This window comes from Ischnura elegans, chromosome 5 (genome assembly GCF_921293095.1).
Source record: "Ischnura elegans chromosome 5, ioIscEleg1.1, whole genome shotgun sequence".
Taxonomy (NCBI): domain Eukaryota; kingdom Metazoa; phylum Arthropoda; class Insecta; order Odonata; family Coenagrionidae; genus Ischnura; species Ischnura elegans.
In genome coordinates this window covers 99,482,199-99,498,306 of record NC_060250.1, presented here as the reverse complement: position 1 = coordinate 99,498,306, position 16,108 = coordinate 99,482,199, and the positions used below count along the sequence as shown (strand labels likewise).

Sequence of the window (16,108 nt, the reverse complement as noted above, 5' to 3'; positions counted from 1 at the left end):
TTTAGATTAAAGTATAATGCTGAGTCCAAGGTTTTACGGTTAATTTCAAACGGTTGTATTCGCATATATCTGTCATTTAATGTGGTTTTGTAGAATCTTTCTGTGTCTCATATCCGAATCTAGATTATGGCACTTCGCACTCCGAAGAAACTTCAAAGTCGATAAAAACTCACTGGCTGGATATGCGCTCTTGCAAGAATTTCCATTTATAATTAATTATATTAATAATTTTGTCTTCCGCATTGTCTCTTAATTAAAAATGTCACTGCGCCGTAATCTCACCAGAGACCAGACAAAATGCTCTTTTTTGTGGAAATAAGAGTACCCTGTCGCACTCCATAATATGGGATACCTTTGGGACTCTTCTCATATCCACCCCTTGACCCCCCCTTATTATCTCTCGTCTGGCTGCTAAAAGATTCCACCCTTCTTGAAGAAGAAAAAAAACACTCTTTCTTTCATTTTGAGATCAGCCATTTACTCGAAACGTGCCGTAATATCGTTTCCCATTCCGCGTATCTGGCCTCTTTCAAGTTTAATATTTATCGCATTTTTTGCTCTCTTTGCACCCGTCTCCCTTCCCTTACATTCCTGATCTTCTCACATTCACTCTGCCTCACCACCTATCTCGCTTTTTATTTCCTCCCTAGTGATTCCATTCGCTCCCAAGCGACCAAAGCTTTCCCCTCTTAAACCCGTTCACTTTTCTCCCTCGGAAAACTCATTATCTACCGCAAGCTTCTCTTTTTTTTCTTTTATTGTTCCCGAGTTTCATATTCTCTGCTCTTTTGTTTGACCTTATTGCAAGGGGTCCTTTCCTAACCCCATCCTCCCTCTACCCATTGATACTGTTCGTGTCTCCTCAATTCTCTCTGGCCCCCACGTACGCGTCCCCGTGATCGTGATTCCCTCACGAATTATTCATGGACTTTCCCATCCGCACTTTCTGCTCGTGTGAACGAGCGTAATGTGTCCTCTTTTTTTCATGTTTTCTTTTGCAAAACGGAGGTGCTATAAATGGTGCTCATCCGTTCGAACCCGGTCTATTTTAGATCCTTGCGCCACGCTCAACGCACGTGTGCTTCGCTGAAAGTGTGCAGTAGGCTGACTATATCTGACTGCCTGTCATCAAAGATATTTAAGTCTGGGTCTATGTTTTTGTAGCAGTCTCTTCTAAATTCCGCTTGCATTTTGTGATCTATATAATCAGAAATTATATAGATTAATTATTAACAGATTATATTAACAGAAATTATATATTCTTGGACAGGGCTGGGCGGTATTTCAGGTAAAAGTATTTTAAAATACGTATATGAAATACATTTGTAATTTTTATTTGGTATTTCAAGCATGCGACCGGAGCGTATCTTATATTTTGCATTTCAAATACTGATTCTTGATATTTTCCCATTCTAAAATATAAATGCATTTGTGAAATACTTTTGAAGTAGCTCTGATGACACTTATGTAATATTAAGCTTCAAAGATGACTATGTTTTCGTTATAATCGTTTTCTTCGTGTTTGCAACTAATCATAACGTGGCAAAGCAGGTATATTTTTTTGAGATCTCTTATTTTCCATACAAATGCATTTTTTATTTTATAGGGTATTTAAAGTACAATTTCGTAATGTGTTTTCCAAATACCCAAGTCGAAGGTATTTTGTATTTTCCATTTCAAATATATTTGGAGCGGTGTTTTGTATTTCAAATAGTCCTTGGCCTGTATTTTTCCCAGCCCTATTCTGGGAATCGAATGTGACTAAAATAAAATGCTTTTCTCATTTTAGGAGAAATGAATTTGTTAAGGCCGTTTTACACGGGGCATTCAATTGCGCAGGCTATAGAACTGCATTAGTTTCTGATTACGGCGTGAAATTGCGCGAATGCATGAACGAAATTATAACAAAGGCTATTTTTTCATCTCACGTCCATGCATTCTCGCATGCGTTCTAGCAATTCACCGCTTTAAACGACGCAACTTTGACTACGCCTTAATACACACGTCAGATTGCGCAGTTACGTGACGCGCGTAAAACGGCCGTTACTAATGAAATGATTTTTGGGGATGGAGCAAGGGTTTCCGCTACTGCTCTTGAACACCATAATGGATAACATAATTTTAAATGTAGAAATTGGCTAATGTTAAGCGATGGTATGTAATGTGAGAAAAAATAGCATGCTTCGCTGACTAAATTTTATTCGCATAAAGTGAAACAAAGTGCAACATGATAATATCTGCTGAGAGAGAATCATTCTAGCGGCATGTTAATATTTATCACGTGTAAACTGGGCGAATTGGGCGCTAGTTCTATTGGCTAATAAATATCTAAAGATCAATGGGGGGAAAAATTGATTCTTGTTTCTTTTTATTAGGAAATCAATTCCATTTTCTCCAGGTTTCGCCAATGGTAGCTCGCGCCGCCCCTTGGACGACGCGATTCTCTCCCTTTCCTATTCTTCCGTAGCTATCCTTATCCTGAAGTCGTCCCTATCATCACGACAAGACCGTATTCCTTTATATTTACCTTCGAGTAATCCCTTCTGTGGATGGAGGGTAAAAGAAGTCATTTGTTGAGCGTGACATGGGATAATAGGGTAGTTTCCTTCATCAAAGAAAACGAAAGGCATTGATTGCGATTCGTTACCCACCATTAGTGTATTCATAATATACAAATTATTTGGTTTTAGAAATCCCAGTTTAGACGAATGGCAATGGTAAATTTTATCCTCATTTGAAAAAGGCCAGATTGGCGGCCATGTGATGCCACTCCGCATGACGTCACAGGGACCTAGTTTCTTTACTAGTAGATAGGAGTTTTACATCGTCTGACGTTACCAATGCATGCATGAGGCACAGAGCTCAGGGAAACATGTCTTAATAATCACCTATTAAAACTGGCTAAGGTCGGAAAGTTTCCTTCGTTTGATAAGGTATTAATAATCCTTATATAAACCAAGCGCTACCATCTAGCATGGTACTCTGCTACCTGCTATCATCCTGCGTCGTATCAGCGCTCAGAGCCTCTCCCCAAGGTCACCTCACTTGCGGCAGCGGGAACCAGGACGGCGTCACATGGAGTTTTCCCGGCATTTTCCTTACCCGTCGCGTTTTATCGCGCTTGAAAATTTTCACTTTTCTTTTAATCGCGAAAAATAGATATCATTTAAAAATCTACAAGCGTGAAATACGTACTCCAGGAGCAATAATCTTTCGATTTAGGCAAAAAAAAAAAATAATAGGAAACCACCCTATTGACAGTGAAGTGAGACTGCTCACCAAAGAAAATAATCTAGCTTTCCATAGGTGCCTGAAATTCAGTCTGGGAAATAGTATATCATTTAATTTTAAAGTCGTGCGGTCAAATATAATACCGCGTTCTCTCCAGAAATAATTCTTTAAGCATAGAAAATAAAACGAGTAATCACGGTAACTGAAGTGAGAGTTTTGTACGTCATCTTAGGAAGGACTTTACCGATCAAAAAACATCAACAGACACGATATTATAAGGAGAGCAAGCAGAACCAATAATACTCATGGCTTGGTGAGCAATAGGAAATATAAATGACCCTGATATCAATTGGATTGGAGACAATAGAAACTTCAGAATTTCTCGATACAACATAGCATACGGAAAATGTGTTGGGTATGATCGAAGTATTGGCGATAAAAAAAATGAGGCACTCTCCTAATATAAAAGAGGCTTAGAGGAAAGGAAGCTTGCGCCGACCTTCACTTTCAATGTATGTGCAAATTAGTAGAAAAATTATTAATTAGATAGATAAGAGAGGGAGGCGAAGGTAAAAGAATATTTGTCGTCGGTAAAAAAACTTCAGTAATATCACTTTAGATACTCCCATAGTCTTGTTTATCAAACGAGAAACTATTTTCAACTCTTTTTTCCATTCTCATGTCCGCCACTAGATGGCCATATTTTCCCATTCTTCAGCCTCTCCTTCCACTTTCAGTCCGAATTTTGGAAACTTTCGGTCTCTAGGCAACCATACTTCATAATTAACCCAAATTAGGAGGTATATTTTTAATGCTGTAAAATTTAAGTTAACTGTAAACAATAATGAATTTTAGCTCTTAATTAATCAAGATTTGTCATGGATATAACTTCTTTGCCTCAAGGTATTTGTTCTCGAGCACGAACTTGTCTCTTGAGGAAAAAATAAGAGTAATAAAATGGAGATGACGTAAATACCGACGCATTACTCTAAAAATCAGGCAGGAATATGTTCTTATGAAATGCCTGAGAGCAAAACAAGGCAATGCACCTCCAAATTCAGAACTACGTCGCAATATATCAAAGAGAAAACGAGGCCCTTGTCATGATTAATTACGAGTTTTCTCCGTACGGTTTAACGAAGCTCCTTATTTCCTCAAATTTGTATTTACTCAATAACCCTTGCATTATTTGAGATTCCAACTATGAAAGCATGTCCTTGTAATATCTTTTGCTTGTGGGTGATTTTGTTTTTGCGTCAATGATGTAATTTTACTTGTTCTTTCATTACTCATAGAGAACGTCTCGTAGAATAATTTTTTCAGGCCTTGATATTGAAAGGTGTTGCCCTCTAATACGAATATGTGATCATGAAGTAAAAGTACAGCTGCAAATTTGTATATTCGCATGCGAAACTTAGCAGTTTTCCTTTGTGTTGAATATTTTTCATCATCATACGTTTTCGTTACAAGTGGGGGGTCATCATCATCACTGGTCAACAATCCTAAGATAACAAATAACACGACATTCAGCAGCCCTGAAGATGAGCCCCTAGTCGGTGCTTGAAAATTTGGCAAATATATATGAGAATTTAACCCGGTGGGAATACCGAGAGGAGTTTGCCAATCCTAAGATTGGTTTGACGCAGCTCTCCACTCAATTCTCCTATCAGCTAATCTTTCACACCTCCGTATTTCTTCTCTTTCGCATCCTTATTTGCCTGTCCATTATATTTGATTCGAGGTATTCCTTTTCCGGTCTTTCCATGTACTTGTCCCTCGGCGATTGTCATCATCAGTCAAGGAAGGTTGTAAATATCTGGAGGCATTGTATTCGAATTTTAAGCGTGGTCAGAATTCCGCCATCTTGGTTTGACAATTTTCGGACTTAGTCTCAAACAGTGTACGTATATATTCAAGTATTCTATTCCTTATATCGCCTCTGATTTATTAAATGAAAATGCAACTATTACTTCTTTATTGTCGTCGGAGTTTTCCTATCGTTCGCCATACTACTGTATATTTAAACTGTCCATACCTATAGTCATATCGTGATGATAATATATCGTCGTGAACATACTTTCGTACTATTATTGCGACCGATCCGCTATGTTAAGATTTCCATTGGCAGTTGGGATTTCCATTGGTGAGTGGTAGTTTCTTTCGTAAAATCTTTATTTCTCAACGTAGAACCTCGATCGAAAGACGCATTTAATCGCTCAACGGCAAGGAGTATGATAGGTGTATTTGTTTACCTCTAAGTATTGGCATTAGTAAAGTAAAAAATGTACTACGAGAGATCATATCGGCAAGGGTAACCTCATGCTGAGACGGCCGTCTCCCGAAGACCCGGTTTATCTCTGGGAGCTCGAGAAAAGGGTCAGAAAAGGGTTGCTCTCGAGCGTTGCTAAGGTCGAGTATACCTGGCTATTTCTTGGCCCCACGAAACTACCACTAACCGCTGTAATTTTATTGATTACCAGTAGAAGTGCAGGGGAATGGATGTTTTACACTTGTAAAATGTTATTTTTGGCTAGTTGTACATGGTGATTGACAATAATTTTTCCTCTAGAAAAGATATTCGAGGAATATTTTCGCGAGGCCTTCCCATAATTATGGAAAAAAGGTTTACTGCGTCCATTTGCGAAAGTTTATTATAACGTCACAACGATCACGACCGAATTTTGCACCAAATAGTTAGCATTGACCCTTATGGGATTATCAATGTTTTGGTCAAAGTAGGCGTGGCTATCCTACCCAAGCACCCCCATTCCTGCCACACTGCACTCAACGCTCGGAACCAGTGGTGCCCCCTCCAGTATATTTACAACCTCCTTGTCATCAGTACATTTTATTTTTCATTGCAAGTGGGGAGCATAGTCGGACATGTTAGCCCAAGATGCGGAGCAAGAACAATGAATCCTCTTCCTCGGCGTTTTTTAAAAGCGAAAATGAAGGAAGTTCGCTCGTAAGCAGTGTCTACTGCGTCCGCAGTGGGAGTATAATGGCCTCCCTTTCGCAAGTGTCCAATTGACGTCCCCTGGGGTTCGCGTCCTCTCCACTTCCGACGTTGTCGACCTTCACGTGCCTGGAAGCGCATCCCGATTGTTTCTCGCCAAGTACCTCCGTGGAAACCGTCCGCATCCTTATTTTTCACTGCGAAACCCTGCTATATCATCTCACTTCCGAGTCACGCCTCTGAAGAATAGCGTGCAACACTTAACCGAGGAGCAGTCTTTATATGTAGCTCGGAACGAATCTTGGAATTTCTCACTACGGTTAGATTTTGCCTTATAATTTTGCTTTCTCTTACTCTTGTTGCTATTGTGCAGTTTATAATTGTGGAAAATTGCTATTATTTATTTTAATATGGACAAATTCCACTCCATCACGCTTATATCTTCGGATTTTATTTATATAGAATGTTCTGTTGCAAACATTCTTCGATGGTAGGAACGTGAAACTCTCTGGGTGCCCCTATGGGTTTATTTCGGAAAAAATGGATTAGGTGAAGTGAAGAAAAAATGAGAACCAAGAAAAAAACAGCCACATCCAATTCTTCAAAACATTTCCAAAACAACAGTAATCAAAGAATTCAAGAATAATCATTTTTTTTATTTTAACGTTACCAAGATAAATCTAATTAATGTATTTGCTGCCACAACGTTCATTATGTTTTCTGCTTTCCTTATGCGCGTGAATAATGACACAAGAGAAACCAATGTAGGTATATTAAGACGCACTACACTATATTCTAAAAAGGGGTGTTTACTCCTTCATTGATTGATTGCCCTTGGTGATTCCTGATGATGAAGGTATACTGCGTTGAAACATGTAGAACTTAAAAACCATTCACATTCAATGTTTTCTAACCAGTAGCACAAATTTAGGGCGATTATAATAAGTTGAGTCATTGCGTTTTAAGTATCTGTAAGCATTCATTCTTTTACTCCATTTATTGCACTGGCTGACGTATTTTTGTGGATTTATCATCTAGGAATACATCCGACTCACGCTTCTATTTATCATCCTTCAATCAAACATTTTTCGAAGCGATGGATTATGCCTTTTGGTGAATATCGGAAATTCTAATGTATTTACATCTGTCTTCTTCCTGTAATAAGTCAAGTCCAACCTGAGTTTTATTGCTTCATTTCGAAAAAAAATTAAAGCACTATGCCCAAGATTACGATACTCTGCTCTGTGTTAATGATTATGTATCTTTTCAGCATACGGAAGGAGACAAATCCAGTAACCGAACTTCGGTGATATTTTCTCTGAAGAACCAAGTGGGTGGATTAGCCAGGGCTCTGCAAGTATTTCAGGTATGAATGATATTCATCCATCAAAAATTGTATTATTAAATGCATTGAATTGATTACTTTTATATTTAATAGCAAATGGATAACGTTGCTTTTTAATGACATACGCACTAGTTCCTCGCTGATATTCTGCGGATTTCTGCGTTTTTGCGCAGAAAAATAAAGCCCCGCTATTAGATCCTAAATCATTTTTTTATGTAATTTCCTAAAAATATATCGTGGAAAATTAATTTTTACGGCCATTTATCGATGAATGCCATTATAAGAGCATGTTATGGAATGATCAAAAAAAGAATGGATATGCTGCTAAAATGAAATGCAATGCAAATGCCGGTATTCGAATACGATACTCTCGATTTCGAACAAAATTGCTAAACTGATTCACTGGCAGCCTGCATGAATGTATATATTTTGGGAGATCTATGTTCGTATTCCGAACACGTCAAAAGATTTTTTTCTCATCAAATTTTTTCTTTGGTTTATATCTACGAGTAGTCCCTTGTCTCTGTCTTGACTTCATGGAATTTACAAATCGTTTTAAATAAAAATGGTAACTTTTTCCCCACGTATACTCACAGCGGAAAACAACTGAAGAAATTATATGGAAAAATATCATTTGAATAGACCGGGATTCGATCCTGAATCGACCAAGTTGTGCAGTGAAGTATGGTGCCAGTGTACGAGCTTAGCAATTTTTTTAATGTAACCGAAAACCGGGATATCTATGTGGAGGAACAAAGCAATTTTCTCTTATTAAAAAACAATCCGTGAATATAAGTGCGTACTATGTCACTTGATGTTGCAGTGAATATGAAGAACTTTTCAAGAAAATGATTGTTAATGTATGTCTCTATCCTGTGCCTCTTCTTTTTAAGTTCCTTATTTTTTGGTCCAGCTAGGCTTCCGGGTTCTTATCCGCGTCGATTCATCACAGTGACGAAAATTTCGCCGTCGTTGCAGCGGGCGTCTTCAGGTTAGAAGTCTCGGATGCAAATTTTTTCCCGTCTAGGTTTTGGCCAGGTGCGTCCTGATTAATCGGTTTGCGGTAGTCTCTTCAAGGCGTTGGAGAGCGAATAGCTGTCCTCCCTGTTAGGTGTTTTGTATATCCGACACGTCAAACCTGAAGACGCCTGCTGCAACGCCGTCGAAACTGTCGTAAAGAAGATGATTCGACGCGGAGGACAACCCGGAAGCCTAGCTGCGCCAACTAAGAATCTACTTAAGCACTCCCATGCTAGGCCGCCGGGACACTGGGACGTATCCCGGAGCGCCCTCCAGCCTGGAAATCTTTGGCGCCCTCCTATTCCGAAACTGACAAATTTTATAGTCAAAATACCAACATCTAGTGGTTAACTTGATTTCAATGATGTCTCATTTAACAACAAAATTAACACCATCTTGAGTAAATGAAAAAACTCCTTCATCTCCCGGTAGTCCTCCCCCGGCATAGTGCTGGCGCCCTCTGGCCATGGCCGTTCACCGCCCTAAGACGGGGTGCAGCACGGGCCTAACTTAAAGAGAAGATGCAAGGGATACAGATATACATTAAAAATCATTTTCATGAAAATTTCTTAATATGCAATCCAAAATCAAGTGATATTGTACGCCCACGCACGGAAAATATTTTTATAAATAAGAGGAATAACATCGTTTCTCCAGATGGATCTCCCGATCTCTCTGCGCCTACCGCACTCTACGGAAGCCTCCATCGACGTTTGGCTTATTCGTCTCTGGTCTCTTTTTTTAGGACCTGGGAGTAAATGTGATCCACATCGAGTCCCGGCCCGCCGTGTCCAACCACCGGCGAACTCAGAGGGACAATGGGAACGGCAGCGCGGCGGGTGGCGGCGGAGACAACGGCCAGTACGAGATCCTGGTGGACGTTGAGTGCGAGGGTCCGCAGATGGAGCGGCTGGTTGGCCGCCTCCGACACGAAGTGGCCGCCATCAACCTCTCCGAGTTCCAGGAGAGCGGGGAGCTGCCTCCGCCCACGCCCCTATCCAGCTGCAGCAGCTTCGGTGAGACACAGGACCGGTAACAGGAGCATTGTCAGGGGGGACAAAGATTAGTTTGCTATCCCACACTCCCCTGATTCCCCCTTGCTCCCTCACTCCCACTCCCCTGAAACGTAATACAGTAAAAGTTGCTTAAAATGAATTTCAGGGAACCATCGTTCTATTTTGTTATAGACGGGATTTCGTTTTATCCTCAACCAGCCGGCCACCCGGCGTTGCTCGAGAAGGATAGTACCCAGAGAATGGGAAATTTTAAACTTGGACTTCATGGTCATATTGACCTCTCAATCGGAAAATATGTAAAAACGCAAGAAGAAACACGATTTGACGGTATGCACGGCTAAAAGGACAGCAAGAATAGTCGGGGGGCATTTACCTGTGAAAGATGAAGTTGCGAGAAAAGGCATTATTGGAACTGGAAGTCGTCAAATCGGCCTTCACCTCGCTCACAGCGCGCACAAAGATATACAAATATGACAGAGTGAATGGGGATGTTATCGGAAGGTGGGAGAGTAAACAGAGGGTGGAGAATGGGTGCTGAGCGCACTTGCAGAGTTCGGTAAAGAGAAAACTATGCAAAGAACGCGTTGGATGCAACCAAAAGCAGCACTACGGGGTTTGAGAGCATGAGATGCACCTATTTACTGACTTTGGCCGCAATACATACAGCCGTATGGACACGCAAAGAGGACAGACAAAGATACATCTCTTTTATATGTATAGATTTCAGGCGACCAACGTTCAATTTTATTATAAACGGGATTTCGTTTTGTCCGTAACAAAGGATTTTGCCCTATATATCTCAGGATTGCCAGTTAATATTCCGTATATCGCCTTCATTGAAGCAACAGATCCGTAATAGATAACCATCGTCCCACCTTTTCCAATTGACGGCTATAACGGGAAGGATTTTACGATCAACCGTAGAACTGTGGTGATGGCCACACGTAAGAACAACTGATGATAAGGTAAGGAACGGTTAAGTAGCGAAAATGGCCGTAATTTCATTGTAAAAAAGGAAATAACTTCCCAAGGCACCAAAGAATAGTTCGTAATAGTGGAGATTTCGTATCATCCAAAATCGTTGTATATGGGGAAATTAATATTGGATATCATGGGAGAATCCGAGGGACTGGAACTAACCTCGTTATATGCGGTACATATTTCGTTAAATGCGTGATCGTTATAAGTTAGTTTTTCTTTGCATCCGTAAGCTATTTCTTCGAGATGAGGTAGATGACTCGCGGCTGAGCTTAAAGCCACCGAGTGCGTCCACCGGGTTGCGGATGGTGGGTCGACCTTTAGATATAGAGGTTAGCTGCGAGATAAGCGAGTTCTCTCGTCGAATAAGCAGTCGTGGACAAAAAGCGGCGGTATTCTGAGGGGGTATTGGGCTACCCTTGGGTAAGGTAGGCCATTTAAAAGATACCAAAACCTGTGAAGATACCGTGACTTGGCGACTGGGGGCCACCAATAATTATGCCTCTCATCACCCGGGGGAGAGGGCAGCAGCTCTTCTTCACATGTGCGAAGGTGGAGACCATACTGGTCGGTACAGCGACACACATTCCACTACGGGCGTGGTAACATTTACTTTAACGGCTGTAGTACTGCGATGTGGAAGGCAAGGGGAAACCACCACATTATCATCCCGAGGAGTCACAGCTACTCCACTCAATTTATATAATGACATGATGGAATTCTCTCGGGTAAAATATTCCGGAGGTAAACTAGTCCCCCATTCGGATCTCCGGGCGGGGACTACTCGAGAGGGTACATCGGTCAAACGAGATAGAATGTCACGGATAGGAAAATGGAACGTCAGATCACTTCGTACCTGCGGTAAGCTAGAGAACTTGAAGGTGGAGATGCGAAGAATGAACCTCGATGTATTAGGCATCAGCGAAATGAAGTGGCCCCAGGAAGGAGACTTTTGGAGTGGAAGCTACAGAATGATACACACGGGATCGCTAAATGGTAATGCTGGAGTAGGCATAATGCTTAGAAAGAGCGCCGGGATGCGTGTTAAAAGCTACCTGCAGTTTAATGAAAGGATAGTAATGGTGAAGATAGATACTAAACCCGTAGCTACTGTAGTGGTACAGGTTTACATGCCTACGTCAGATTATGAAGACGAAGAAGTAGAAGATGTCTACCAAGATATAGCGGAAGTTATCAAGCAGGTAAGAGGGGAAGAAAATCTTATTATTTTAGGGGACTGGAACGCTGTCGTCGGCGAAGGTCAAGACGGAATAATAACTGGGAAATATGGGTTAGGTAACCGAAATGAAAGAGGAGAAAGGCTACTTGAATTCTGCACGGAGCACAGGCTAGTGGTTGCCAACACTTTATTCAAAAATCCCCTGCGAAGAAGATACACGTGGAAGATGCCAAGAGACCGTAGAAGATTCCAAATCGACTACAATCTAGTGAAACAAAGATTCAGGAACCAGGTGAAGGACTGCAAAAGCTATCCAGGGGCAGATATCGATAGTGACCATAACCTAGTTATGATGAAATGCCACCTTAAATTTAAAAAGTTGAAGAAAGCCGTGAAAAACACATGGCAGGTTGAAAAATTGAGGGAGGTTCAGCATCAACTGGCTTTTAAAGAGGCTGTAGAAAATAAAATAGGGGAGGATCCGACCAACAAACCAATGGAAGAGAGTTGGAAAACCATTAGAAGTGGTCTGCAGGCGGCAGCTGAGGAAGTTCTTGGTAAAAGAAGAGTCGTTATGAAAAAACCATGGATCACGCAGGAAGTATTAGATCTCATTGAAGAAAGAAGAAAATACAAGGCTGCGAAAACAGAGGAAGGACAGAATCGTTACAAGAGGATAAGGAACGAAATATGTCGTAAAGCGCGGAAGGCTAGAGAAACGTGGATGAAAAGCATTTGCGAAGACGTGCAAAACAATCTTAAACATGGAAAAGTAGAGGCCGCTTATAGGATAGTGAGGAACCACTTTAAGGAAAGGGGCGTAAGATGTAATACCCTTAGGGACAAAAACGGAGAACTATTGATTGAAAACGAAGAAAAAGGGAAGAGATGGAAGGAATATCTGGAAGATTTGTACAAAGGAAGTCGCCTCAGAACGAATGCTATCGAAAACGAGAGGGAAGTGGATGCCGATGACATGGGAGCCCCAATTTTAAGATCGGAATTTGATGCGGCTGTAAGAGACCTCAGGATAAATAAAGCGTCTGGCATTGATGACATTCCTGCAGAACTAATCAAAAATTCAGGAGAGAGGACGTTGAGCCAGCTATACAAAATCATTAGTGAAATGTATACGACAGGTGAGATACCAAAGGATTTCGAGAGGAACATTATAATCCCTATTCCTAAGAAGAAACGAGCGGAGAAGTGCGAAGATTTTAGGACCATAAGCCTTGCTACACATGCATCAAAGATACTGACAAGGATCATCTATAGAAGAATAGAACGAAAAGCAGAAGAGTACTTGGATGAGGACCAATTTGGATTCAGGAAAAACAAAGGCACAAGGGAAGCAATATTGGCCCTAAGACTGCTCATAGAAAAGAGAATGGAAAAGAACAAGCCAACATTCGTTGCGTTTGTGGACTTAGAGAAAGCATTTGATAGCGTGGATTGGAGCACAATGCTTGGAATCCTAAAGGAAATTGGGGTTCTTTATAATGACAGAAGAATCATCCACAGTTTATACAAAAACCAAATAGCCGTGATAAAATCAGGGCCCAGCTGTGAAGAAGCAAGAATTAAGAAAGGAGTGCGACAAGGCTGTACATTGTCACCCGTAATTTTCAACGTTTACATTGAAAAAGCCATTAAGGAAATCAAAGAAAAGGCATTGGGAGTGAATATCCATGGAGAAAAAATAAGCATGCTAAGATTTGCCGATGACATAGCCGTTATAGCAGAAACAGAGAAGGATTTGAAAAATATTCTGGTTAATATGGGTAGGGTAATGAGTAGATATCAACTGAAAATAAGCACGAAGAAAACCAAGATCTTAGTATGCAGCAGAAGAGAAGAAGTCAAGACCAACATTAAAATAGGGAGGCAAAAACTGATAGAAGTGGATGAATTCTGTTATTTGGGAAGCAAGATAACTAGTGACGGGAGAAGCAAGAAATAAATTATCAGCAGAATAGCCCAGGCGAAGAGAGCATTCCACCAAAAGAGAGACCTGCTTACAGCGGGAAACTTAAATATGGATGTAAAGAAACAATTTATAAGAACCTACATCTGGAGTATGCTCCTATACGGAAGTGAGGCATGGACAATGACCGCAGCGGAGAAAGCAAGGATAGAGGCCTTTGAAATGTGGTGCTACAGAAGAATGATGAAAATCAAATGGATCGACCGAGTTAGTAACGAGGAAGTCCTAAGAAGGGTAGGAGAGAAGAGAAGCCTCATGAAAACCTTAATAAGAAGACGGAACAACCTTATAGGCCACATCTTGAGACATGATGGCCTGATGAAGACAATCTTCGAAGGACAGACGGAAGGCAAGAATGGAAAAGGAAGACCTCGAACAAAATATATGGAACAAGTAAAGAGAGATGTGAAAGAGAAGAAATACGTAGGAGTGAAAAGATTAGCTGATAGGAGAACTGAGTGGAGAGCTGCGTCAAACCAATCCTAGGATTGTTGACCAGTGATGATGATGATGATGAGGTAGATGAAATTTCACACCGTATGTTTGCTATAAATAAGTCTAATTATATAGTTATATTATTAATTATAAATTAATAATTATTGTGAAAAAATTTAATTAGAAATATTGAATAGCGTTTATTAATTAAATTATAAAATTTTGCCGCACCGCTAAAATCTGCCGTTAGAGGCACAGCCCCGCCCTAGTTCCGGGCCTGGTGAGACTAAGGCTTACTTATTTCGGCTTCATCAGGCGGAATCTAAAAAAAATATTGTTAATGATCTTCACTGCTATCTTCCGTATTTAGGGTGGCATGGGTTCGTTCACTCAGATCTGAAATTGTAATTCATTGGAATAATTCAGCAAACTGAAGAGAAATGTAAGTTTCGACGAAAAATGTCTTCCTTATTAAGCCCTGTTTTTATGAGACTAAAATTAAAAATAAAATGCGAAAGTTGATGCCCACTTCTCATTAGTTGGTGACGTCATTGTGTTATGTTTGATTTACTCGATCATTGAATCGTTCACAAGAACGTAAACAACAATTAATCACATAAGGCTGATATATTAGGCCGAGGAATAGTTGGAAGCGGTGAACCGGTCTGCATGAGCTCGTGACGTCATGAACTTCTCTACCAAATGTCGTCGATTTTTTGACGGAAGTAGTTCAAGATGTAGGCAATGGTTCGACAAATGGAAAAATAAGGGTCTTTTATTTATGAAGCTATGTCACAACTGGCAGTAAGAAAATATCGGCGAACGGGTCCTTTATCAGAATATCGAAGAAGAGAATGCCAAATGTTGAGAAAGTCGTGTCGAAATACGCCTCTTCGATTTTTTATGAGCTTGTAGGTGGTATTCTCAAGTACTGTTCTCCGAAGTCACGTCAATTTCACGGCAACGTTGAATTCGCCATAATAAATCATTTGGCTTTGCCGGGATTCGAATCCGGATCTTCAAACTGTCGACCTGGTTTGCTGCTAGTGATACCACCCAGCCGTCTTCCTTCATTCCGTATAGCTTTCCACCTGTACGCGTGACTGCATACAGGGCTACTTGCTTTATACGGTACTTTGTATCACCTCAAGCTGTTGTGAAAAAGGCTTAAAGATGCAACACAACCCATATATACCGTGCGACGGAATCCTTGAATGTGTAATTCCAAAGATAAGCCTCCAAAGATAATAAGATAAGCCTCGGGAAACCATATGGATAGGCTAAAACAAACGCTATGCGTTTTAAAAGTTCAACATCTGAACTGGAGGGTAGGGGATTAGAAGTAGCAACTTAAGCATATGACACCATAAATGATGCCCTGGAGGTGGCAACACTGAGGATATGCACATACGGTGAACGAACTACATTATGACAGCTTTTATATTTACGAGCGTGAGGAAAGAAAAAGTTCAGGAATGCGGTATGATGAAATAATAGTGCGAAACCTACGAATACTATTATTCACTGCAGAATATAACGGAAACGAGCACGCTCATTTTTTATGACGAAATATCATGGAGAGCACGTGAGGAAAAGTTAGTTATCTGGTGATGTGAAAATTACTGTGAAGAGGATCCTAATGAAAAGTGCACGGGGAGGAAAAAAGAGCAACAATCGAAGACCAGTGATGCAGTTGTTTTAAGAAGCCACCATATTCAAGCCAGTACTTGCGATGAACGATTGAGCCTGAATCACCTGCTCATTTTCGTGCCCAAGTTCTGAGATTAGATATCAATGTATATTTTCCCATCATTTGTGACCATCACATCAAACCATCAGGAGCAGGTGCGTGAAACCGCACCTGTAAAGCTATAGACTGCGGCAAATCTGTATTTTGGTAGCGTCTGAGGATAAAAACAATAAACAGAGGAATTGTAGGTTCAGAAATTATGGTGTTACTATT

At 40.6% G+C, this 16,108-nt stretch overlaps 1 protein-coding gene across 1 annotated transcript in view; it reads left to right on the top strand.

The window, feature by feature from the left end:
- Positions 1 to 16,108, top strand: part of LOC124159321 (tryptophan 5-hydroxylase 1) — a 58,044-nt gene that overhangs the window by 18,752 nt on the left and 23,184 nt on the right. Inside the window, exons 3-4 of the mRNA XM_046535064.1 lie at positions 7,458 to 7,553; positions 9,298 to 9,568. Coding sequence (XP_046391020.1) covers positions 7,458 to 7,553; positions 9,298 to 9,568 — 367 coding nt within the window. The remainder of the gene's footprint in view (positions 1 to 7,457; positions 7,554 to 9,297; positions 9,569 to 16,108) is intronic.